The sequence below is a fragment of the Littorina saxatilis genome, linkage group LG13, assembly GCF_037325665.1.
Source record: "Littorina saxatilis isolate snail1 linkage group LG13, US_GU_Lsax_2.0, whole genome shotgun sequence".
In the NCBI taxonomy this organism is placed as follows: Eukaryota; Metazoa; Mollusca; class Gastropoda; order Littorinimorpha; family Littorinidae; genus Littorina; species Littorina saxatilis.
Genome location: NC_090257.1, coordinates 14,553,827 through 14,580,283, shown reverse-complemented (window position 1 = coordinate 14,580,283; position 26,457 = coordinate 14,553,827). Strand labels below are relative to the sequence as shown.

General features: G+C 47.1%; 1 protein-coding gene across 9 annotated transcripts in view; it reads left to right on the top strand.

The window, feature by feature from the left end:
• Positions 1-26,457, top strand: part of LOC138983687 (run domain Beclin-1-interacting and cysteine-rich domain-containing protein-like) — a 220,106-nt gene that overhangs the window by 105,579 nt on the left and 88,070 nt on the right. For 5 of the 9 annotated variants that reach the window (XM_070356975.1, XM_070356968.1, XM_070356971.1 and 2 more), the window contains 2 exons: positions 1,918-1,986; positions 17,107-17,154. In XM_070356975.1, the coding sequence (XP_070213076.1) occupies positions 1,918-1,986; positions 17,107-17,154 (117 nt within the window). The remainder of the gene's footprint in view (positions 1-1,917; positions 1,987-17,106; positions 17,155-26,457) is intronic. The other 4 variants (XM_070356972.1, XM_070356969.1, XM_070356970.1 and 1 more) reach the window with 1 other exon arrangement.

Here is a 26,457-nt window from a genome sequence, read left to right as displayed (position 1 = left end):
GGGTAAGTATATTAATCAAATGAAAATTTACTCATAAAATTTTCCATTTAGGTAGACTGAGATGCCATGTCCATGTCTAGAGTGATCAAAGTACAAAAGACATTTTCCAAAAATGACGGTCAAGATTTTTAAGCAGAGTAAGAGTAAGAGCCCCTTTTACAAGGACAATTAGCTTTTCAAATCGAGGCAAAGCATGTAACACGCTCCTGATCCGCTTTATCCTGGGATTGGGACGAACAAGTAACTGATGTGTACGTCATGCATCGTGCGCTCAGTATGATACCGTTTTCTTTCAAAAATATGCACATCAGAGCCACACTCCGCCGCGGATTGCTTGCTGATTACGGGAAGTGTGCGCTAAGCACGTGTGTTTTCCTAAACTCATGTGACCTCAAGCCAAACTCACATGACCTTGGTCAAAACACGTTGTCAGCAATCACTGCAGGTCATTATGCTGCAACAAATCGTGAATTCCGTTGAACTCCTGAACTAACATACACGTCAGAGTTAAAGATAAAACCAATCGGAAGCGTGACACAGACCGCTGAACTTCCTGACAGAGTTATTTCCAAATATTGTCTATTTGGCTCACCATTTTAGGTCTGGCCTGCCTTGTACACGGGATAAGACCATCCCTCCACTTGGACACATTCCACAACACTAACAGCCTGGCTGCTTTTTATGCTTAGTGGGAAAACAATTTATTAATTAATTTCTTAATGGATCTTAGTGTCAATCTGCGAAATTGAATAATGCCAAATGTTCCACTCTGCATATAAAGGGTGTTGATTTTTGGTATGTGTCCAAAGTGGAGGGGTGGTCTTATCCCATAGAAAAGCCTTGACAGATCTGAGATAGTGATCCAAATTGTTTTCATTGGAAGGACTGCGTCTTTAACTGAGGATGCATTTGCAGATTTATTCAGGAACGAAGCGAATCAATATATGTCTTGACTAATAACAACAATAAATCACAGTGTATTATATCAGCTGTGATGCTCCCATGGGGTCGCCTTCACGCGGCGGGAGTGTTTCCACAGAGCTACCCCACCCCTTTACTTCTCTTCTTTTGTCTTATTTCTGCCTTACCAGTCCTTTCACCTATATTTCCTTCCAAGAAAACTCTCCCTACTATTCCCTGCAGATTTCCAATTCTTTTCTTGTTGTCTTATTTCTATCTGACTGGATCCATCACCTTTATTTCACTTACCAAAAGTCTTCTTTTCCACATCCTTATTTCTCTGCACCCCGCATGTCGTAAGAGGCGACTAACGGATTATGTTTCTCCTTTTACCCTTGTTTAGTGGTTCTTGTATAGAATATAGTCAATGTTTGTAAAGATTTTAGTCAAGCAGTATGTAAGAAATGTTTAGTCCTTTGTACTGGAAACTTGCATTCTCCCAGTAAGGTCATATATTGTACTACGTTGCAAGCCCCTGGAGCAATTTTTTGATTAGTGCTTTTGTGAACAAGAAACACTTAACAAGTGGCTCTATCCCATCTCCCCCCTTTCCCCTTTCCCTCGTCGCGATATAACCTTCGTGGTTGAAAACGACGTTAAATACCAAATAAAGAAAGAAAGATCAGCTGTGATCATCTATCACAAACTTTTATTTGAAGTACTCAAAAGTTTAGGCCTCCTAGAACATTGCAGTAAGCTAGTCACATTAGCTGTAAATTGTCATTTAGTTGTACAATAAAGTTTAATAATCATGTCAACATTTTCTGGAAAAAATAACAAAAAAGCTTTTGATAGCACATACATTACACTTCTTTGAAGCAGTGTGTAAATTGTATTCAAATCATTTAGTTGTGAAAATAGTATGTCAAATAAAACATGAATGATGATACCAGACTGTGATGAAAATATGCATGCTATTGTTACGCTTGTCATGGTGTTTTTAAATTTGTGTTTTAGCAAACACTACGAGCAGTATGTTTACAGCCTCATCACCTGTTAGCTCCCATGGCTTCTCATCACTGTCAGGTGAGAGAAAGAAAAGTTTTGCTATTTAGTTATCTGACTAGGCTACATTACTTGTCATTAAAAACTAAACACATACACTGAGCACAAAAAGTTAAGGATATTTTCCCAGATGTTAAACAGCAATGTTTGGGTCAGAAAGATACGTGTATTTAAAGATCAGTCTTTTTTCTGCTCAAAAATGTGTTTCCTAGATCTGAGCACTATTTGGATATGACGTCGCAGGTCTTCCCTCAAAAATGGCGTTTTTTGATGGTATGATTCACTTTCAACCGTCAAAACGGTGACTTAAACTGAATGATATTTTACATTTTTTACATCAAAAAGTTTATTTGGTGTCTTACCTAACAGTTCATTCACATTTCGTTCAAATCCGCCGCACAGTTAGGCTGATCTAGCGTGTAAAAGAGAGCGACCACAATCCTGGAAAACGGCAAAAAATCCTGGGTTTTTATGGTGTTTTTGCTGAGTAGCTGCAGTTGATATGCAATTAATCTAAAGCTAGAAATAGCAGCCTCTCCAAATTTCACAGAACGACGACAAAGACCGTCATCTGTATAAGTTCCAGTACTTAGAGCAAACATAACCCGAGAATAGACGTTGTTACGGTTTTCCGTTAAAAATTTGTAAACGTTCGTTTTGTCCCAGAAACAAATGTGACATGCACGCAACATTGTTTACATTGCAATGAATGGTGCCCCTTTAGGGGGGAAAAAGAGAGAGAGAGAGAGAGGGAGAGATATGATTAAAAGACAGTTTCTGAGCTCAGGTGGCCCTAGATTGCAGCATTTTGCTTCCTTGAGAGAAAAAAAAATCCCCGGATCCCCCTAGCATGTTTGAGGGTAGGCGTGGTCACGGACCTGTGACGTCATTAATAGCTATTGTGTTTTCAGCGTAGCAATAGGGTCCGATATTTAGACGAGACAAGTATAATGCCGACGAGTCGAAGACGAGTCGCATTATACTTGTTCGAGTCTAAATATCGGACCCCATTGCTGTCAGTATGGTCTAAGGGAAATAACCAATGTCTTGCTAATGGGATTGCTTCCCTTGCTCTCTCTCTGTCATGGCCACTTGCTAATAAACCCATACCATCGAACACGTGCGTTGTGAGTTCGATATGGTGTCAGAAGTGGGGTTCTAACGGCAAGCAGGACTGACCAACCAAAGAAAATGGCAAGGTATGACCCCCCTCAGAGATTTTCCTATCGGGCTAAAGACTGGGAGGGGTGGATTGAAGAATATTCAAGATTCAGAAGAGCAACTAAACTTCACAAAGAAGATGGCGATGTGCAGAGAAATTCTCTTCTTTACTCCATGGGAACGCAACAAGCTGTTCAGATTCTGAAAGCATTCAGGTGGGAGGAAGAAGAAGAAGACACTGATTATGACTTGCTAGTGAAAAAGTTCTCAGAATATTTCCTGCCAAAACGCAACTTGATTCACGATCGTAGCCTGTTTAACAGCCGAGTTCAGAATAGTGGTGAGACAGTGGAGGAATTTGTGAGGGCCTTGCAGTCACTCGTGGTCCACTGCCACTATGCAGACACAGAAGACCAAGTCAGGGATCGCCTGGTGATAGGGTTAAGAGACCAGAGACCGAAGAAAAAACTGCAGCTGCAGAATGATCTAACCCTAGAGAGAGCCATCACTATGGCACGACAGCAAGAACAGCTGAAAGAACAAATGAAAGAACAGTCACAGAAACTAGAGAAACTAGACATAGATGGAGCTAGTCATAGGCGAGATCAGAGCGCAGGTGCTTCTCGTGGGAGAGCGCGCGGTCGTGGAGGTCACAGGCCAAAGAGATATGACAGCCCATCAGTTGTTCGAAATAAAGACAGCTGTACCAAGTGCGGGTTCGAACACCAAGACAAAAAGTGTCCGGCAGTAGGTCAGCGTTGTAGATGTTGTTCAGGCAGAAATCACTTTGCCCGAGTCTGTAAAAAACTAGCTGCGAAAGTGGACTTAGTCAGTGATTCTGATGATGAGTACTGGCTTGACGCAGCTACAGTAGATGTCAAAGAACAACGTGAAGCATGGACAGTAAACCTAGACTTCTACGGGAAGAAAGTCAACTTCAAAGTCGATACCGGCGCCGATGTGACTGTCCTCAGAGAGTGTGACTACAAAGAATTTGTGAATCCACCAAACCTGAAGCCCTCCAAGAGCTGCCTGAGATCACCTGGAGGAAGAGTCGACACAGTTGGTGAATTCATCGCTGAGACAACAAGAAAGAAAGTCACGTACCGCTTCAGAGTAGTGGTTATGCCGAATACTGCAGGTACAAATCTGCTTGGCAGAGCAGTAAGTGAGAAGATGGGACTCGTAAAGAGACTAGAGGACATTGACTCGAGGGTCTTCGGATCCACAGGACTTTTGAAGACTGAGCCGGTAAAGCTGATTTTGAAGGAGGGTTCAAAGCCATACAGTGTGTCAACAGCGCGTCGAGTACCTTTCCCTATCCAGAAACAAGTCAAGGAGCAGCTTGACAAGATGGAGAGGGATGGGGTCATCAAGAAGGTGACAGAAGCGACCGACTACTGTGCGCCCATCGTCCCAGTCCGGAAGAAAGGAGGCAAAATAAGAATATGTGTGACTACAAGAAACTAAACAAAAACATCAAGCGGCCACATCTTATGCTGCAAAATCTGGAGGATATTGCGCCACAACTGAAGAACTCCAAAGTGTTCACCACTTTAGATGTTTCAAGTGGATTCTGGCAGGTGCCGTTTGACAAAGACAGTGCTCACCTCACGACATTCATCACCAGCTTCGGTCGTTACTGTTTTCTCCGGTTACCTATGGGCATCAACATTGGACCAGAGGAGTTCCAGCGCAAGATGTCGGAGACGATGAATGGACTCAGAGGGTGTGAGGTCATCATGGACGACATTCTCATTCACGGTGAAACACAGAAAGAGCACGACGAGAGACTGTCGCAGGCGCTGAAGCGAATCGAGGCGTCAGGCTTGAAGCTGAATCGTGACAAGTGTCACTTCAGTAAGTCAGAGGTAGCGTTCTTTGGACACAGAATCAGCAGTGACGGCATACGACCCGACCCAGGAAAAGTGGACGTTATAACAAAGTTAGAGCCACCAAAGACCTGTCGACGACAATGAAGCCGATGACAGACTTACTTCGGAAGGACGTTCAGTGGAGATGGGACAGCGCACAGAGGGAAGCCTTCGAGAAGGTGAAGCTGATCATCGTTAATCTACCCTCGCTCCTGTTCTACAGTGTGGATTGACAGACTGTAGTAAGTGCTGACGCAAGCAGTTTTGACCTCGGTGCTGTGCTCTTACAGCAAAATGACAGCGGTGACTTTGAGCCAATTGCATTTGCGTCCAGAACAATGACCCCAGCAGAACAGCGCTACAGTCAAATTGAGAAGGAATGCTTGGCGAGCGTTTGGGCGTGTGAGAAGTTCTCCAAATATCTTGTAGGTCTGGAGTCATTTCAACTTTTGACTGATCACAAACCTCTCGTACCGCTCATGTCTACCAAAGATTTGGACCAAGCACCACCAAGATGTCTGCGCCTACTCCAGAGAATGGCAAGATTTAACGCAGAGGTCCGGCATGTTCCAGGTAAGCAGCTAGTCATTGCTGACTGTCTCAGCCGCAGTCCTCTAGCCTACACAGAGAGTGATGTCGACCGGGCAGACGACGTGGACGACTACATTGACTTTGTTCAGTCGTCATGGCGAATAAGAGACCACAGACTTCAGTCACTCAAAGCCGCAACTGAAGCAGACGATGATCTCCAAGCAGTGATCAAGTACTGTCATGAGGGATGGCCAAATCAGATTCCCTCATCACTCAAACCATACCACAAGGTGAAAGATGACCTATCAGTTGTGAACGGTCTTGTCGTATTCAGAGATAGAGTAGTGATCCCTGTCAGTCAACGACAAGAAGTGAAAAACAAACTTCATGAGAGTCATGAGGGTATAGAAAAATGCCTGGAGTTTGCCAAACTTAAACAGTATTTTGGCCATGCCTAGCTGAGAGCTGAACTGACGCAATTAGTGGAAAACTGCTCCACTTGTCGTGAGAATCGACCAGCACAGCGACACGAGCCACTGCGTCCGACAGAGCTACCATCACGACCCTGGTCACAGATTGGTGCAGATTTTGCATCATTCAGAAACGAAGACTATTTGGTTGTTACAGACTATTATTCACGCTGGATCGAGATCAAACAAGTGACCTCTCTGTCAAGCTCAGCAGTGATCCCACGTTTCAAGCAGATATTTTCCACCCACGGCATACCAGACATACTTGTGAGTGACAATGGTAGCCCCTTTTCCTCAAGAGACTTTGCTGTATTCGCCAGATAATACGGCTTCGATCACCATACATCAAGTCCCCATTTCCCCCAAGCTAATGGCCCGGCAGAGTCAGGCGTGAAAACTGCGAAGAAGATTCTCGCCCAGACAGAGCCGGATGTAGCTTTGATGATGTACAGATCTACACCACACTCAGCAACAGGACTCAGTCCATCCGTCATGTTGATTGGACGCCAGCTGAAGACGAAGGTTCCAGTCCTGCCCAGCCGACTGCAGCCAGTACAACACAACGACAAAGACATAATCGTCTGGCTGATAGTCACACCAAGCAGGACTACAAAAAGTACTACGATGAACGGCACGGTGTACGTCCCCTTCCCCAGCTCCAGCCTAACGACACAGTACTCATGAAGACAGACAACGAGAAAGGCAAATGGAAAGACTTTGGCCAAGTTCTGTCTCCAGCCGATGCCAGCAGAAGGTCCTACTTCATCCAGTCTCCCCGTGGTGTCCTCAGACGCAACAGGAAGAATATGCAGAAAGTGCCTCAGACTATATATACCATTCCCCCAGACCCCGAGACAGACCTGCCAGAAGAGACTGTGACCCAAGAACAGGAGACTCTCACAGGAACTGAAAACCCTACCCCCCAACTCCCAGTGCAGAACGTTTCGCGCTATGGTCGCATCTTAAAGCAGCCAGCAAGATACATTGAAGAACACTGAACATAATTGTTAAATTTCTGATCTTCTAGGCAGTGAAGAACAGTCATGTGCTATTTACAGCAGCGTTCTATTTGATTTTAGTTTGGTTGAGAGAAACCTTTGATTCAGAAACATTATAGTTCAGTTTTTGGAATTTTAAATTTTAATTTCATGTGCCTATGTTCGGTTGAAACCAAATGTGACTCTAAACACAGGATAGTATTCCTAGGTTTACAATGTTTCTTTTTAGTTCTTCATTCTTCACACTACATTGGGGTGTGCACGTTAAAGATCCCACGATTGACAAAAAGGGTCTTTCCTGGCAAAATTGTATAGGCATAGATAAAAATGTCCACCAAAATACCCGTGTGACTTGGAATAATAGGCCGTGAAAAGTAGGATATGCGCCGAAATGGCTGCGATCTGTTGGCCGATGTGAATGCGTGATGTATTGTGTAAAAAAAAAAAATTCCATCTCACACGGCATAAATAAATCCCTGCGCCTTGAATATGTGCGCGATATAAATTGCATTAAAAAAAAACATTAAAAAAAATCCCTGCGCTTAGAACTGTACCCACGGAATACGCGCGATATAAGCCTCATATTGATTGATTGATTGATTGATTCGAAAGCAAACTGAGAATAATGTGAAGAATAGTTTACATAATACGTAAGATTTTATTATTTCATTATTTTAGTAGTGAGTGAAAGTGTTCTAGAAAACCTTTCCAAGTTGCTTATGATTTTCATAAAGCAGTATACTCTCTTAACTTGATTTTTCTCTTAGAATTTTCAACTTGAGGTAGAAGATGTCTGTGTAAAAGCAAGGAGAAACTCAGTAGTTTATTCCTTTTGAAAATAAGAAGCAATTAATGTTTTGTTTGGTTATTAGAATTGTTTTAATGTTTCAGAAATTTTCATTTCTTAGATGAAAGGAGGAGATGTCAGTATGGTCTAAGGGAAATAACCAATGTCTTGTTAATGAGATTGCTAATGGGATTGCTTCCCTTGCTCTCTCTCTGTCATGGCCGCTTGCTAATAAACCCATACCATCGAACACGTGCGTTGTGAGTTCGATAATTGCTACGCTGAAAGCACAATAGCGATTATATAGCTGTTCTGACCTTGATTTGTTGTTCCAAACTTACAAAATGACAGTTTTTGCGTCGATGCGTTGATCTCAGGTTTTGATAGCAGACGCCGTTTCTTATGCGCATTAGTTTTGCGCAGGCGCCACACTGACTTTGGAAAAAAACTCGATTTGACAACACAGCTGTTAAACAGCTTTTTATTAGTTCATTCGAATACAACAAAAAAAGTTTGAGTTTTTTTAATTTTGAACAAGACTACTTATGAAGAAGACCAAAACACAACATAAACGGAAAACTAGAACAACTGAAGAACTAGGATGCAACAAGGGGAGGAGAAGAGAACAGCTAATCGCGAGCAGACGGCAGCGAAGTTTTCAGTTTGGGTGAATGGCATTTATACTTGTCTCGTCATGAAGCGAATTGTTCAACCTCAGTTATAAACGACTACATGAATGTTAGTGCCATGGGTTGTACATCAATACTTCAGAGGGGAAGTGGGGTATTTAGTGTGGAGTTACGAGATAAGAAAAGCCGAATGCGAAAGTTTGTGTCAGTCGGCAACTGACACAGGCACACAAAAACGGCTGTTCCGTTTTACTCCCCTGTTTGTACTACATCTTTCGACTTTGGGCATTTTGTGGTGTTTTAATAGGGACAGAAAATAATTGATTTAGTCCTGTTTCATCGGGAAGTTAGCAGAAAAGGGTATGCTATCGACATTTGTAAAGCTGAAAAACATTCCCGAGAAGAATTTCAAGTTGTCAGTGTATGCTGTTGTCGATTAAAACATCGTGTGGTACAGATGGGTAAACCGGAACCATGCGTCTTTGTTATTGCCAATATGCTTTTGGATATTGGCAAAAATGGCCGACTTCCGTAGCATTATGCTTTGATGATCGGAAGAGACCATCCAATCACAGCCCCCGAATTCCCCCACGTGTCCATTAGAATAGCTATATACCCAAATATTGCTCAGATCTAAGAAACACATTTTGTGAGCAGAAGAAAGACTGATCTTCAAAAACACGTATCTTTCTGACCCCCTTGATTACCGTGTATATATGAGGTTTTACACTACTTTCTAAAACTCAAACAATCGGGCACTCGTGGTCTTGATGGCCTGGATGGAATAATATCAACTCTTTCCGCCCCAGTAATTGTTGACTCACTAAACCTTTATATACAACCTACCGTACTTTCCGGGTCATAAGGCGCGACTTTTTTCCTCGAGTTCGACCCCTGCGTCTTGTATAACGAAGCGTCTAATCCGTGTATGAAATACGAAAAAAATCAAAGAGACCGCTTGAGTACCAGTCAAACAACTTGTGATAATGGATGTTTCAGCTACTAGGTACTGCCCTGCCTTTGATCTGGCCGCACACACAGATTTCCACTCTGTTAAACTCGGTCACTGACCGGTCACTGACCCCGATGCAGGAAGTGTTTCCTCTCTCAGATATGACAGGGGAACCACCTCTCATGGCAAAAACTGGGTCATTGACCCCTGGGAAGAAGGTCGTGTCTTTTAACAAGGCCACCCAGCTATCACAATGCCTTTGATCTTGCCGCACACACAGAGCACACATATTTTCACTCAGTTAAAGTCGGTCACTGACCGGTCACTGACCCCGATGCAGGAAGTGTTTCCTCTCTCAGATATGACAGGGGAACCACCTCTCATGGCAAAAACTGGGTCATTTTGGTGCGCCCTATCGGCTCCCTGCGTCCAATGGGTGACTGGATTACAATTTTTTTTAAAAAGAAGGGGGTGCGTCTTAGATAACGAAGCGCCTTGTCACCCGGAAAGTACGGTATGCATTTCTGATGGAGTTTTTCCTGAAAACTGAAAATTGCAAAACGTGAGTCAATAACTTGAAAAGTAAGGACAAAGGACTAAAAAAAAGAACAAAGTCTGAACATATCAGTGACATTTTTTATCAAATACAATCTCAAGTTTCTGTGTGATTTTTCTTTCCGATTTTTTTCTCGAACCGTCTCTGAATTTCTTGTTACTGGCTTTTGTTATTATTGTCCTCATGTGGCACTAAAGCTGAGAGACCGATGTCTTTGATGATATTTACACTGTCGTCTCGGTTTACAGCTTCTTCCCGCTGCCTCTCACTGCCTTGGATGGCATGTTAAAATTAAATTCAATCACATATTCTTACCTCAACTCACATAAATGGCATTAACTTCAGTTCATTGCTAAGATATTGAAGTAGTACTCGACCCTGGTAAGGGGGGAAGTAACTCCCTAAGAAAAACAATCCGTAGTCAAGGACGGGAGTCACCTCCCCTACCGGTAACCCGCACATGCGCGGTCCTGCTACCGGCCTCCATTCCACCCACTTCAACACTACTGCACAGACGTGTTGTTGTACTCCGGCATATTTTTTGCCTTGGCCTTCGTGGAAGGCCATTTGACCCTGGTTTTTGCGTTGCTATCTTTAGGTAAGATCGTTTCAATCTCTTCGCTGCTTTCGTTCGAGTATTTTCGTTCGTTTGAGTATTTTCGCTGTTGTAATTCATCTCCACGTGCGCGTGTTCGATATTGCAAATGGCGGACAAAAACTCAAAAAGCAAGGGCAAACTTGTTTCCCTACTCTCTTCACCGGGAAAAGAGAAGGATAAAGACAAGCCCAAGTCTAAATCAAAGGCGCGTGCCTCTGTGTCTTCTTCACAGCCTTTAATTCTGGTCACTGACCCGGCGACTAAGAAGACAGAACGGGTGTCGCTCAACTCTACGTCACCGTCACCGGTTTTCCCTACGCGGGAACGTTCTACTTCTCCTCTCTCGCGCTCGCAGACGCCACGGTCTAGCGAGTCCGTGTCGCGGGAAGAAATTCTGGCTATGTTTGCAACTCTGAAACATGACCTAGTTGCCTTGCATTCGGCAGAAAGGCCTGTCGCTCCCCTCCCGCCTGGCGTGGGGGGGGTGGCTTCTCTTTCTAGGCTGCGGCCGTCCGCGACGATCACGTCGGCTGATCTCGGGCCGGATTTTTCTGGTTCGGTCGCGGATTCCCCTGCCTTTTCAGGGGGGTTCGCGTCCTTAGCGCCGCCCGGTTCCAGCGCTTCGGCGTTGGGCGGCGTTTGTGGGAGTCCCCATCTTTTTGGGGGCTCACACTTGCCTGCGGGCCCGGGTTACGCTCTGGCGTCGCCGGGTTCGCAGACGGCTCCTCCCCGGCAGTACACCGTCCATCACGTGGCGGGTGCGCTAGGGAGCGGCGTAGCGCGCCAGCCTGCCCCCCTGGGATCAGTTTCGGCTGTCCCGGCCTCTGGGGGGCAGGCAGCAGCGTCTTGTTTGCCCAGCTCTGGCCTACAAGATTCTGTCGGCGGTCATCGACCTGTAGCTCTTGGTTCGGCTGCCGCCGTTCCTGGTTGGAGTTCGCAGGGGGTAGGCTCCTCTGGTTGCCCCTCGGGGCTTCCGGTCGGGCCTGCCCGCGGATTGTCGTCCTCGACTTCCGGTTGTGCTGTGGCAGGCACTTCCGGTGGAGGACAGCGGGCTAGTGGTTCCGGTGGCAGTGTCCCTGCTATCCCGTCCCTGGTTACGCATCGACTTCCGGCCCCGACTTCCGGTTCCGCCGCGGCGGTTCCGGTTGTCGGCGGTGCTGTTGGTGGACAGTTTGCGGCGCTTCCGTCTATTGTTCAACCGACTCTAGCCACTTCCGCTTCCGTGGACGGGTGGGTTTCCGGTTTGCCGGACCCTCCTTCTGATGGAGATCAGGAAGGTTTTGGAGAGGAACAGGAAGGGGATGAAGATTGCTCTGAATCTGCTACCCCCTTACGGATTCCCAATAAACTGGGCCCTACTCTGGAGTTGGCTGCGGAGATAACCTCACGGTATTTCCCTGAGGGTGTCTCCGCCGATTCTTCTGTGGTCGCACCCCCTCCTTCTGCTTTGGCAGATTTTGCGGGCGCGGGGGACACGAAGGTGAAGTTCCGGTTCATGGAATCTCCTTCCGTCCCTTTTGTGATGGCTCAGGTGTTGGCGGACGCTAACACACCCTACCCTCTCTTGGCTGCTCATGGGGAAGCCCCCCCGTCTGCTCAACCTTGGTTAGCCTCGGCTCAGGCAGGCGGCGGCCTCCCAGCTAATTCAAGAAGATCGCGGCTGCCTAGCAGGCCACATTCTCTTCTCTCCTCGTTTTCACTGCCCACAGCTCCACTTCCGGTGACTCCGGAACTGGCTCGCTTACGGCAGGACGGTTATAGCCGAGATAGGACTGCCGTGTGTACGGAACAGAGTCTACTCGGGCTGGAGGAGAGCGGGCGTTCTTCCCTCGAACTGACCTCTTTAGCGGAAACGCTCATCCGGTCTCTCACGAGAGCCATCGCTTCGTCCATCGAACCTTTTAGGTTCCGGGACGATGCCATTGAGGCTGATGCTGCCATGCTCCTGGCGGCCCTCGCGAAGGTCACTGACAGTCAGATGACTCTTGCTGCTCGGCTCTACTCTCAGGTTGTGTTTTGGAGGCGCGAGGCTTTTCTTAACGGCTCACGCCTGACGGATAAGGCCACCATAGACTCTTTGAGAGTCTCTCCCTTCTCAGAGGGTGCGTTGCTGGGATCACGCTCTTTGGATGCCCTCCGGCAGCAAACGGAGGAGGCTCGTGACCATCATGTGGTGCAACTGACGGAACTCGCTCTTAAGCAGCACGGTAACAAACCACGGAGTTCTGCACCAGCTGCAGGCAAGTCCTCGGGGCAGAAGTCGTCTCAGGCAGGTAGGGGTGGTTCACGTTCCCGCCCTTACCAGCGTAAACCTTCCTTTGGGAAGCGGGGGTCTGGGCGCAAGCCCAACCCCCAATGAGACACCCCCGATCCAGTCACCCCCCCAGCCTCTACCCTTTTGGTAGCAGGCGGCCTCTCCCGGGCCCTTCCAGCTTGGCTGTCTCGGACAAGCAGCCTATGGATCATGGGGGTGATTCGATCGGGGTTCCGCCTTCCTTGGCAGGAAGGCAAGGCCCCTTTGTCCAGAGCGCCGGCCAACTTCCGGTTTCCGGCCAGTCCCGACGCTCGGGAGGCAATTCAGGCAGAAATCCTTCTCTTGCTGCAGAAGCAGGCTATAGAGGAGGTTCTCGACCACTCCTCCTTGGGTTTTTACGGAAGAATCTTCGTTGTCCCCAAGGCTTCCGGGGGGTGGCGGCCAGTCTTGGACCTCTCTCCACTGAACCGCTTTTTGCGCAAAATTCGGTTCACCATGGAAACGCCGGCGACCGTCAGGGAGGCGCTTCGCCCGGGCGACTGGGTGACGTCCGTCGACCTGACGGACGCCTACTTCCACATCCTCATGCACGAGGCGGACCGGAAGTGGTTGCGTTTTCTGTGGGGGGACCGAATCTTCCAGTTTCGGGCCCTACCCTTCGGGCTGTCACTTGCTCCCTGGGCGTTCACCATGGTGGTGCGCCAGCTTTGTGCCCTTGTTCGGCAGCACGGGGTTCGGCTCAGGGCATACTTGGACGACTGGCTGATCCTTCATCAGCGGGAAGCGCTATGCCTTCAGCATACCCAGTTTGTCCTTGCCCAGGCTCAGGATCTCGGCTTCCAAGTCAACCACACCAAGTCCGAGTTGACTCCGTCGCAGACCTTTACTTACCTCGGCATGGTTTTCGATTCACGGGAGTGGACAGTTCGTCCCACTCAACGCCGGGTGGACAAACTGCAAGCTCTCCTGTCTTCCCTTTTAGGGCTTCAGTCAGCTCCAGCCCGGACGCTTGCGTCTGTACAGGGCCAGATGGAGTCCATGTCGTCCCTTATTCCGCTAGGCAGATCCCACAAGCGCCCGTTTCAGGCGGCTCTCAGTTCAGTCTGGAATCCGACTTCACAAGGCTGGGACGTTTTGGTTCCTCTCGGGGTCTGGTTTCAGCAGACCACGCTTCAGTGGATGAACACCCCTTGGCTTCTGCAGGGAGTGCCCATAGCGCTTCCTCCTCCCTCCACGCATCTCTTTTCGGACGCGTCTCAGAAGGGTTGGGGGGCTCATGTAGACACACACACGACGTCCGGTCGGTGGTCACAAGAGCAGCGGCTTTGGCACATCAATCGCCTCGAGCTCGAGGCGGTCTTTCTGGGGCTTCAGCATTTTCTCTCCGCCCTCCAGGGCACCCATGTGTTGATTCATACCGACAACACGACAGTCGCTGCCTACCTCAACAAACAGGGCGGTTCCCGATCTCAACTGTTGTCCAGCCGAGCATGCGAGATCCTTTCTTGGTGCGCTCGCCATCAGATTCTGGTCTCGGCTCGCTACCTGCCCGGCTGCCTGAACGTCTTGGCCGACGCCCTCAGCCGGTCCTCTCAGATCCTCCACACAGAGTGGACCATCACGCATCAGGCGCTCCTCCGCCTTTGGGCGCAGGTAGAGCGACCGATGGTCGACCTCTTCGCCACGAGGTTTTCGCGTCGCCTTCCGATCTTTGTTTCCCCGTTTCCGGACCCGGAAGCGTGGAAGATCGACGCGATGACGATAAGCTGGACAGGGCTAGTGGCTTACGCCTTCCCTCCCACTCCACTCATCGGAAGGGTCCTGCGAAAAGCCGACTTAGAGCGGCCTCGTCTTCTTCTCGTGGCACCGCGCTGGCCCAGTCAGCATTGGTTCCCGGACCTCCTGCGGCTCGCCAGCGGCCCGCCAATTCCGCTCAGCCTTCGGCGAGGGGAGCTTCTACAGCCCAGGACGGGCATTCTTCACGATCGCCCCGAGTTCCTGGATCTTCACGCCTGGCGACTGTTCGGCGATCACTGAAGCTCTCAGGCGCCTCAGACCTTACTCTGGACTTAGTCCAGAAGGCTCACAGGCGTTCCACCTCCTCCGTTTATTCGTCGCACTGGCTGGCTTGGACTCGATGGTGTGCGGCCAACAATGTTGTCCCGGTTGCCCCACGATCAATGCAGGTCGCAAACCACTTGGCATGGCTCTCCGCTCAGGGACGCGCCGCGTCCACTTTGCGCGTTCGCCGCTCAGCCATCTCAGTTACTCTTAAGCAACTTGGTCGCTCCATCTCCCTCGGGGGAGTCATCGCGAGTGTGCTAAAGGGCGCGGCCCTCAGTTCTGCAACGGAGAGAACTTCTGTCCCGGCTTGGGACGTTCTGCTAGTACTCGAATTTCTCCGTTCTAGTGCTTTCGAACCTTTACAAGACGCTAGTCTTTCGGACCTTACGCGCAAAACTCTCATGCTCATACTGCTCGCTTCCGCGCGAAGGGGCAGCGAGATCCACGGCCTCTCAGGTTTAGACCGTGATATCACTTTTGAAAGAGACGGCTCGGTTTCACTGCGTTTCCGTCCCGATTTTCTCGCCAAAAATCAAAAACCGGACCAACTTTCACCGATCATTTCCATTCGGCCTCTTCGGGACATTTTAGCCCCCGGCGATCCGGATCTTTCTAACTGTCCGGTACGTGCGCTTAAGGCTTACTTGTTGCGTACCGCTCCGATTCGAGCATCAGCTCAGAAGTTGTTGTTTATTTCGATTAATACAGCCCGAAATAAAGACATTGCAAAAACCACGCTTACCAGATGGTCTTCCACACTTATAAGGCATGCCTATCAGTGGTGGCAGACACAAGGGGGGGGGCAGTCAGTCCTTCCTCTTCGATCACCTCGGACTCACGAGGCTCGAGCGTGGGCAACTTCCTTAGCTGTCCTCAAGTCTGGTAGGATGTCAGACGTCCTCAAAGCTGCATACTGGACGTCTCAAGATGTCTTCCTCAGCTACTACCTCCTGGACATTGCCAGCACTCACCCGGACGGTACCAACTGCCTCCCAGCCATGGTTGCCGCAGGCCAGATACTTCCAAGAGTTTAATGTGAGTATCCCACCGCCTTTATGTGCAATCTGCCATTTATGTGAGTTGAGGTAAGAATATGTGATTGAATCGAAAATTTCAAAACTAAATTTTCATTTAATTAATATACTTACTCAACTCACATCGTTTATACCCTCCCATCCATCCCCGCTAACATTATATGTGTTACAGGTGTGTGTTTCCGTGGGGGAATGAAGGCCGGTAGCAGGACCGCGCATGTGCGGGTTACCGGTAGGGGAGGTGACTCCCGTCCTTGACTACGGATTGTTTTTCTTAGGGAGTTACTTCCCCCCTTACCAGGGTCGAGTACTACTTCAATATCTTAGCAATGAACTGAAGTTAATGCCATTTATGTGAGTTGAGTAAGTATATTAATTAAATGAAAATTTAGTTTTGAAATTTTCGATTAAAGTTGAATTAAATGTGTAATGTGTGTTCTGCTCCCAATAATCTCGGAATAAGCAATTGAATTTCCCACGGCCGGCCTAAGGTATTAAACCATCGGGAGGTCACCTGACGCCTTTGCGACCTAGTTCGAACGCATTTGTACTCTCAATACGATGTCGTGTAGCCATCGTATGGCCTTCGTGTGGCCTGCAGGTAGACTACTTAATAAAAATTCACAGTTTTGTGTTGCCTTCATGTGTGGTTCAGGTGCCATCGTGTGATGACCTTCTGTAGGCATCGTACTTGCTTCGGCTGTTGATTGGCTGTTGACCAAGTTCGGGGCCATCTTTGCGAGAAATTCAAAATTCCATCTTCGTGTGGCCATCTGGTGTCAATTTCGGGACAGTGTGACGCCCGCATTAGTGAGAAACAGCATGATCATGTGAAACTTAACAAAAATCTGGCGTACATCTAATTATTCTGGAATGTTGATAACTTGTGGAAGCATAGACCGTTCAGCGATGAAAATTTCATCAATTTGAGTTGGGGAGAGAAAATGACTTTCTACACGAAGGCATCGGAAGCACGAAGACCCATGTAAATCAGCCATGTTTCCCGGGTTCTTTTTGCATGAGTAAGTTTTTACGTGTATGAACGTTTTTAAACCGCTGTTTAGGCAACCATACGCCGCTTTTGGTGGAAGCATGCTGGGTAGTTTTGTGTTTCTATAACACATGATGAAATTACGTTATTGATTTGATCTTTTGTTATTTATTCAGATAATCAACGGCATTAGCAAAAACATAGTTACTTTAAAACATTGTGCTTGTTTGTGTTTCTTTTAGATTCCTCAGAACAAAGTGATGATGCTGATGACCAGATTGAACTTAATTGTAAGTAAACATAAGTTGCTCTCTCTCTCTCTATCTCTCTCTCTCTCTCTCTCTCTCTCTCTCTCTCTCTCTCTCTCTCTCTCTCTCTCTCTCTCTTCTCTCTTCTCTCTCTCCTCTCCGGTTTCTGACCGGTGCAGACGCAGGTCTTTCTGCTCTGACAAAAAGTGGATTTTATCAAGTTTATCTTGAACTACAGTTGTGTTATTGTGCAAGTAAGTCGTACATACCATGTTCTTTCGATGCTTCCATCTTTTTTACTGAAATAATGTGTCATTTTTACGATACAAGTTCATAAAGATTTCGGTTCTTTGTTCTTCATTGTGTATATTGCTGGACCCACGCTATCGCAGCGGAGGACCATATGTGTTGGTGTCTGTGAGGTTACGTGGTGTGCTCCTCCCCGCGGGGACAGCGTGTTGTGCAACTAAGACTGATACCTGTGACTATATCCCAGAGGTTTGACGCCATGTGTTAGATGCCGTCATGTTATGACCCACTGGACAGCGTGTTGTGTCGGTCGGCACTATGTAATGCGCACCCTTCGATCAGCCTCCCCTACTGCCATGAACCGCATGATGTGACGTCATGGCTCTTGTGAGCAGCTACGACAGGGTCACACCAACCGACAGTACCATGACCGACACCTTATGTGTGTTGCAAAATACGCATAAATGCCCACTGTCGGAGTTGTATATATGGCGGACTGTGATTCTCAGTCGGTATTGTAACCTACAATCACTGCAGTCTAGCATTTTGTTGGAGGTAGAGGACAGAGATAGTGAAGAAAAATCCATCAATGTACCATTTCAGGATTCTCCCTTCACCGCAACCCATCCCGCCAACTTGCGGAAAACAGTAATTAGACTGTACGACACTGCAATTGAATCCGAAGTAAAGACGGATCAAAAACTGATCACTACTACGCTTTACTTTAAACACCAGTCACAGTCGGGGACCCTTCTCGCCCAGGGCCACGCTTGCCCGACCTGGAGTGAAGATGATTTCACTGAGTTGGCCAGTCTCACCACCGCAATGGCTTCATTGTCCCCTAACGACACCAACCTAGACATGCTGTCAGAAAAGATCGCATCCGCCCCACTTCCCTTTGTCAGCTCGTACTTCATCGACTGGGACGATAATGATTTCACAAGTCCATCCTCGTCTGTCAACAAAGCCCCCCACAAAACCCCAGCGTCAACTCCGCTCACCCCTGCACGCGGCATACGGACCCGCTCTACTAAAGCTCTGCGGCAGCGTCGTCAGTCGAGCCGATTTGCCCCTCCCAAACTTTCCCCCTACATCACCAAATGCCGTGTGGAGGAGCTAGAGCGGGAAGTACTGGGTCTGCATGACTTTATTGGAAGGCTACAAGACGCAGCTTTCTCTGCCATTAGTGACACCGAAAAACGCATCAAGGCCAGTGTCCAGATGGACAACAGCCACCACGTAGAGGAGCTCCGTAACGAAATCAGCCACCTGCAGTCACGCATCCAGTCCCTTGAGGCTGAAAACCAACAACTTAAGAGTGGTGTAGGAGATCTCACTGCTCAGGTGAAACAACTCGTCGAATGGAACGACTGCAATCCCCGCCCCCGCCCCCGCCCCCGCCCCCGACCCCTTCCTCAAACACTCATGATGTGAACAGTTCTATCGGCATCATCAAGACCCCGACTGTGCAACGCTCTGACCCAACCACTTCACAGTCACCGACAAAGTCCCCCCCTTCCCTCACACCAGTAGCTTTCAATGACGACCAGAGAGATGTGAACTCAGCCTCGTCGGACGTATCAGCGCCACTCAACTGTGTCTTATCTCCCTCCTCTTCCTCAAACAATGCAGTTCCCCGGGGCTGTAGTGAAGCCCAGGACCCCGTTAAAGAGAACAGGAGACGTCATTCCCCACCGGAGAAGCTTCGCGCTTTTGCTGTTTGTGCCAGCACAACGTTCTATTTACTGGGCGACTCAACAGTGAAATCTATTGACTTAAGTAAGTCTCTACCGTCACCGCACGACTCCCCCCCAAAAAATCTGCGTGTCGGGAATGACGGTACAGGACTTGAATGACTGGGCAAAACACATAGAACCTGTGCCTTCTGTTAGACGTGCGACATTCCATGTCGGAGTCAACTCCTGCATGCAGACGTTAACAGAGGTTACAAGCGACCACTGGGCTGAGCTAGTCATGTCTCTACGTCACGCCTTTCCTCTAGCCAGTCTCCATGCGTCTTCTATTCTCCCTGCCAGAGGCCGCTCCCCCCTCAATGATTTGATTAGCCCATCCAACTCCAACTTGGCCGCCGTCTGTGAAAGATTGGGTGTTCAACTCGTCAACTCTACTCCGATCTTTCAGACAGCCAATGGGGCTCCTCGTCTGGCCCTGTACAGGGACAGGATTTACCCAAGCCCTAAAGGGACAGCCAGGTTGGCTGAAACCCTTTTCCTCTTTCAACATCGTCCTCCCAGGCAAACCATCTCCCGCGAACAGCATGCCCCGCCCCCCCAAATGGCCTCCAAACAAGGTAGTTACGGTCAGCCCAGTAGCCTTGTGAACCCTCCAAGTCATCACTACGACAGTGGTTGCAGCCCCTGTCCCACCGCGTGGGTCCTACTTCGAGGAGGGAGACTATCGTCCTGTCCAAGGCCCAATGACAGGTATGCAACATGGCGTTGGCGCCTATCAGGTGTCTGACCCCGCCCCACGTCACCTCCAACCTACGGCGTTCAACAATGTGCTTCCTGACTCCGCCCGTCCAATCGTCCCGCCGCCTGTACACCCAGCAGTAATGCAGGCCTATGTTAATTACCTTCAGGCCTTTCGCTTCCAGCAACCAATCGCCATGCCGTATTAATTTGTGGCTTGTTTTTTTGCAACTGTGTGTAGTGTAGAGGAGAAGCTGGCTTGGTCCAATTATATCTGTGTAATAGTAATTTGTGCTTTGTTTCGGAATCTGTGTCTTGAAGGTGTGTAGCGTAGGGTAGATGCTGGTTCGTCAAGTGTCTCTGTGTGCCGAGTAGAAGCCCAAAAGGGCCCTTTCCTGATAACACTCACGTAAGGTGTGATCTGGAAAAGAAATACTGCTGAGCTCTCTGAAAAATTGTGAGTGTGGTAGTCTACTACAAACTCCATTGATTGATTGGTATCCTCAATTTCAGTTAGAATTGGATTGTTGTTGATTTTATTGTTGTATTTTCTTTCACTTTTTTCTCTTTTCACGGTTTTCTTTTATTTACAGTTATTCTCTATTTTTGCTACCCATGGTACCTGTTCTGCAAAAGTGTTCTTGTGTGTTGGAATTACACTGAGGTTTTTTTTAAACTCTCTGTGGCGGTTTTCATCACAGACAATTTAAGTGCCTTGGTAGACACTGACATTTGCTTTTCCTTTTTCTTGTCCGGTTTTACTGTGACAAAAGGAAAATACTTTTCTCTGATCTGACCTACATCGTGACCTAATTATGCCGTTGGGTGATTCTACATCTGGCCTTCGTATAGGACACCTTAACGTTTATCATTTGTTTAACAAAGTTCCAGATGTGTGCTTAATGTTAAACCGACCAAACAAGCCAATTCATTTGTTTGGACTTAGCGAAACTCGCCTTGATTCCAGGATCGACGACACCTCTATTGACATTACTAACTATACAATTTTAAGACGCGACAGCAACCAGTCTAATCATACTGGACTTGTGCTTTACGTCCATGACAGTATTGTGAAAATCACAAGAAGGAGAACTGATTTAGAGTCAGAGAATGTGGAGTGCATCTGGACGGAGATAAAACACTCTAAATCTCCTTCTGTGTTAGTGGGGTATATATATAAAAATCCAGCCTCTTCACTTGCATGGATTGACGATTTTGTGCGCATGATGGACAACGTCAATAACTGTAATCCTAACATTCTCCTCTTAGGTGATTTTAATTATGATTTAAATAAACCGCAACATGCATGGTCTTCTACTACATCACTGTTTGGTCTTCAGCAATTAATCAAAGATCCAACAAGAGTAACCAGTACTAGTGCAACGTTAATTGATCATATTTACACAAACAATGTGTGTAATGTTTCCAAAGTGTTTGTATCCAATGAAAGTATAAGTGACCATAGCCCTATTTTTTGCACTTGGTCTTTTAAATTACCAAAACGTCCGCCTAAGGGCCATACAACAATTGAGTACAGATCCTTTAAAAATTTCAATGAGACGGATTTTTTGCGAGACTGCTAAAAGGAGAGCGGGCAATCACTTTTAGTGCAGAAGAAGATAGTTGGAATGTCAAGTCTCGGAATCTAATCCAGATTTTTTCGTTGCCACGGGCTAGCTTTCCTGTTCCAGCGGAGCTATAGTCTTGTTGCTTCACAAACAGACCACAGAGAGAGTGGGTGTTTTGGCAGTGTGCCCACACTGTCTTCACCTGGTGTGATCTCCTTCTTTTGCAAGGGTTCGTTGTCACACCTGCTACAGGAAGGAAGGGACAGGCATTTTTTGTTTTTTGTTGTTATACCCTACTCGGAAGCCTCTGACAGTCTTACCCTTCTTTCAAGGTCAAGTAGCAGCGCATTAATGCTCTCCCGGTCACAAAGTGGGGTTTCGATTCAGTGACTCCTCCCTCTCCTCTCTGGAGGAGGTGGGACGGCATGGTTTGGAGTTGTTCAGCTTTTGCTGAGATTTTGCTCTGTGCTCTCACACGAGCCTGCAGACAGAAGTGGCTCCGTTTCTGCTGGAGGCACCAGGTGTTTTCAGTTCAGGGCTCGGCCCTTCAGACTGTTGCTGTCTCCATGGATTTTTATCATGGTGGGCAGTCAGTTGGGTGTTCTGATCAGACAGAGAGGTATTCGTCTCTAGGCGTACCGCAATGGTGGCTGGTTGATCTTGTATCAGAGTCATCAGCTTGCCAGCTGCACATTCAGGTCGTGTTGAACCAGGCTCTTTTCCTGGGGTTCTCAATAAACCAGGCAAAATCCGAGCTGTCCCCATCCCAGAGTTTTTCTACCTGGGCATGTCGTTCGACACTTTCTCTTGGAAGGTTCGTCCTTCACAGGAGAGAATAGAGCGTCTTTAGGCTCTTATCACTGCCAGGCTGGCATGACAGAAGACCTCTGCGAGGCCTTAGCCTCGATCCTCTGGCAGATGGAATCGGTGGCCATGCTGTTCCCTCTAGGGCATTGCCCTAGCTTTGCCCCCTCCGGATTTAGACCACTTCATGGATGCGTCTCTGTCCGGATGGGGAGCCTACATTGGCAATCACAGTCTTGGGGCTGTGGACGAAGACTCAACTCCTTTGGCATCTCAATTGCCTGGAGTTAGGAGCAGTAGCTCTCAGTCTACTAGCCTTTCTCTTTGGCTATATGCAGGCATGTCCGGTTGCATACGGACAATACTTCTGTTGCTGTCTATGTGGACGAGCTGGGAGGAGCAAGTTCTCGCTCCCTGTCAGACAGAGTTTACGGGATTCTGAGTTGGTGCCTTTCACACCAAATCAATATCTCAGGGAAATATCTCCTCGGCCGTCTCTATAATCGGGCCGACTCGCTCAGCAGGTCCTCTCAGGGCTTGCACACGGGTTGGGCCTTCTGCATACAGGGCTGGAGTTTGTGCTGTTTGTGTTACAGATCGTGGGTTATAACTCTGGTCTGGGTGCATGAAGCACATAGGTCCTCCACTTTCTCTGTGTATGCCCCTCATTGGCCTTCTTGGCCAATTGGTGTATAAAGCGGGGGTGCAACTCCTTAGCGCCCCGCTCTCAAACCAGGTGGTTAATCACCTCTGTTTCTTATCGGCTCGGGGCAGCTTGGCCTCTTCTCTGAGGTTCAGGCGTCTCGGCTATCTCAGCTAATTTGAAACAAATAGGCCCCTCTATCGATGTTCACCGGCATGGTTGGCCTAGTGGTAAGGCGTCCGCCCCGTGATCGGGAGGTTGTGGGTTCGAACTCCGGCCGGGTCATACCTTAGACTTTAAAATTGGCAATCTAGTGGCTGCTCCGCCTGGCGTCTGGCATTGTGGGGTTAGACTGCTAGGACTGGTTGGTCCGGTGTCAGAATAATGTGACTGGGTGAGACATGAAGCCTGTGCTGCGACTTCTGTCTTGTGTGTGGCGCACGTTAATTAAATGTCAAAGCAGCACCGCCCTGATATGGCCCTTCGTGGTCAGCTGGGCGTTAAGCAAACAAACAAACAAACTCTTGATGTTCATGGCGCTTTTGCGGGCATGATCAAAGGACCTTGTTATAAGAGGTTTAGAGGCGTACCCCTGTTCCTTTTTGGGATTTGTTTCTAGTTTTGGAATGGTTGCGTTCTTTGGCATTTTGAGCCCTTACTCTTGGCTCGTTTGCTAGACTTTAACGCGTAGGACTTTGTTCCTCTTACTCTGGGCCTCAGCCCCGAAGGGCAGTGAGACCCATGCGCTATTGGGGTTACCGGAGGATGTAGCCTTGGAACATAATAATTCCGTTTTTTCCCGGCTTTTCGGCCAGATTTCCTTGAATCAAAAACCTGGTCAATCTCCTCTGGTATTTGATTCCCTCCTCTCGGGAGGGTTCTCGCTCCGGGCGATTTGGATTTTCTAACTGTCTGGTTAGAGCTTTAAAATCCTTTCTAACTTGCGCTAAGTCAATTGGAACTAAGAGCCATAAAGCTCATGTTCTTATCTCTTTACACTATACGTGAAAGAGTCACTTCTCTTAATTGACTCTCACAAGAGGTGTTGCTACTTTCATAAGACAGTCCTATGAGTGGTGGCCTATTGAACAAAGGGGGGCGTTCAGTCCTCCCTCTGTCCTTTTCAGAGGAGTCCAGAGCTGGAGGGGTTCTTTTCTCTCTGTGTGGCATTCCAGTCGCTTAGGCGAAGTTTTGCCATCTTCTCTTTGGAGGTCTGATGACGTGTTCATCAATGTTTACCTCCTGGACATCTCCTGCTCTTGACTTGACGAGGCCTTAATTTTCTTTGCCCTCGTTAGTTTCTGCAGGACAGGTTCTTTCAGGGACATAATTAAGTCCCTCCTCCTTTAGGAGCAATCTGCATTTATGAGAATTGCGGTAAGAATATGTAATTTAATCGAAAATTTCAATAATAAATTTTCATTTGATTAATATACTTACCCAATTCTCATAGTTTATACCCTCCCATCCATCCCCGCTACTTAATTTCCTACGGGTTTTTGAGAAGTCGCGTGGTGCGCGGGGGGTTATGGGTAACCAAGTGGGTTCAGGGCATAGCAACGGCTATGGCGTCTGTTTTTTAGCTTGGTTACCCCCTTTCAAGGGCAGGTAATTTGAGTAGTGTTTCGACATCTAGCATGTGAGATTGAAGTCAATGCATTTATGAGAATTGGGTAAGTATATTAATCAAATGAAAATTTATTATTGAAATTTTCGATTCTAATGGTTTTTTTGTGTTGATAGACGTGCTCGGTGTCTCTTTGTCAAGTATAAGGCTATTCTTTGTAGTCTAGTCTTCTACAAGTTGTAAGAGTAAAGCAAAAAAGCTGTTGGATCTTTCATCAAAACTGGAACACACTCGACTAGTTTTTCTCTACTCCCGCGGGTTAGGGAATGGGCATTGACTGTACAAATATATCATTTAAACTTATGATGATTTACAAAACAAGGTAAACAGAGATTTTCATATCTTGTCTGTCCGTGCCTGCGTGTCGGCTGTACACGATTTCTCATAAGCATTGACTTCTAGCCTTGTTTATGGCTGATGCATCGCGTCTTCTTCATGTTTGAAGATTATTGAGATGTAGACTATCATGACCAATGCAATAACGGTGTTTTACTGACTGTAAGAGTCCCTGTAAATGTATCAACAGTGTTAATATGTTCCTTATTGTGCTTGCACTTAAGAACTAGTGTGAGATGAATTTCACTATCATACGTTCACTGTTGTTATCCGTTTTATTGTAAACATTCTTGTGCCATAGACTGTGCTATTTGTGTGTGCGCTTGTGTGTGTAGTGTGTGTGTGTGTGTGTATGTGTGTGTATGTGTGTGTGTGCAAGCATGCGTGTGTGTATGAAGAACAATTCCCTGAAGAATTACCAGAAAAATCTTCATGAAACTTAAAATGTGAATTTTTCCAGATAATATCCTAAGTAAAATCTTTCATGAAATCATATTGGCTTAAAAAAAAAGTTAAGACAACAGTGTGACAACCTCATTTTAACATTGAATTGATAAACATTTTAGTCAAACATTTTTGGAGTCATTCCAGACTAAATAGTCTACTTGCCAAAAAGAGTAAGTAACGCAAGAGCAGTAGAGTTCTATTTCGGTCGTGGCGTGCCAGCTAAGCTGCTTTTGGACATGGATCGACTTTCCCACCTGCAGCTTGATTGAGGTCCTGAAAGTTGCCTCTTTAACTGGATGCTAACATGTTCTTTCAGACAAAAGACAAACAATATGGCGTTTTTCTTATTTTTGTGTGACATTGATTTGAGCGTGAATGACGTTTACCTGCCATCTTGGCAGCCATCTTGCATCTGGGTGATATCAGAATGGCTTCCCAGCCTTTGGAAACATGGTCAGCACTGGAAAGATCATGAATCTAGCTGCTTTAGAAACCCAGATATGGCGAGAAATGTGTTTTTAGATATTTTGGTGGCCATCTTGGCGGCCATCTTGGATTCTGTTGACAGGATTGACAAACCAACCTCAGAAATGAACTCGCTGACATCAAAAAAACCTATATTGAGGTATTACACGACTCTTTAGCCGATCTGGATCAAAAGTTATATTTTGACCATCTTCAAGATGACCGTTGGGCGGCCATCTTGGATTCTGAGAATTTCCTAAAGTGCAACTTTAGGCAACCAAGCTAATTTGACTCTCCGTACCCTATACTATTACATTTCCGTCATAAAAGTTTACAGGAACAGACATTTCCAGGTTTCATACATGACAAGACGAGGCTGGCTGGTACTGACTAAAAGGATTGCATGTCAGCTCAGAATTAGCTAAAAAATTGATTAGATAATTGATTCATTAAAATTCTTAAAATTCTAATTAAGGAGAAAATTATAATGACAGATTCAAACATGATTGCTTTGCATTCTTTGTCAGTTCCCGAATCCTAAAATATATAAATGTGCCAGGTTTGCTTTAAAAATGTGCACAAAATTAAGCAAATGGGTGTTCGCGGAGACAAGCGCAGTTTCAACCTTCGGGTTTCAGCTAACCTAGCCTTACTTGTCTTGGTGATGACTAATTCTGAGCTTTCAGTGTTGATCTTTTAGCTGCAGGTTGACTCAATGTTTTGTTATCGATTCACACAAGTGGTTTAATTTGTTGGTTCGCACAAATGTTGACA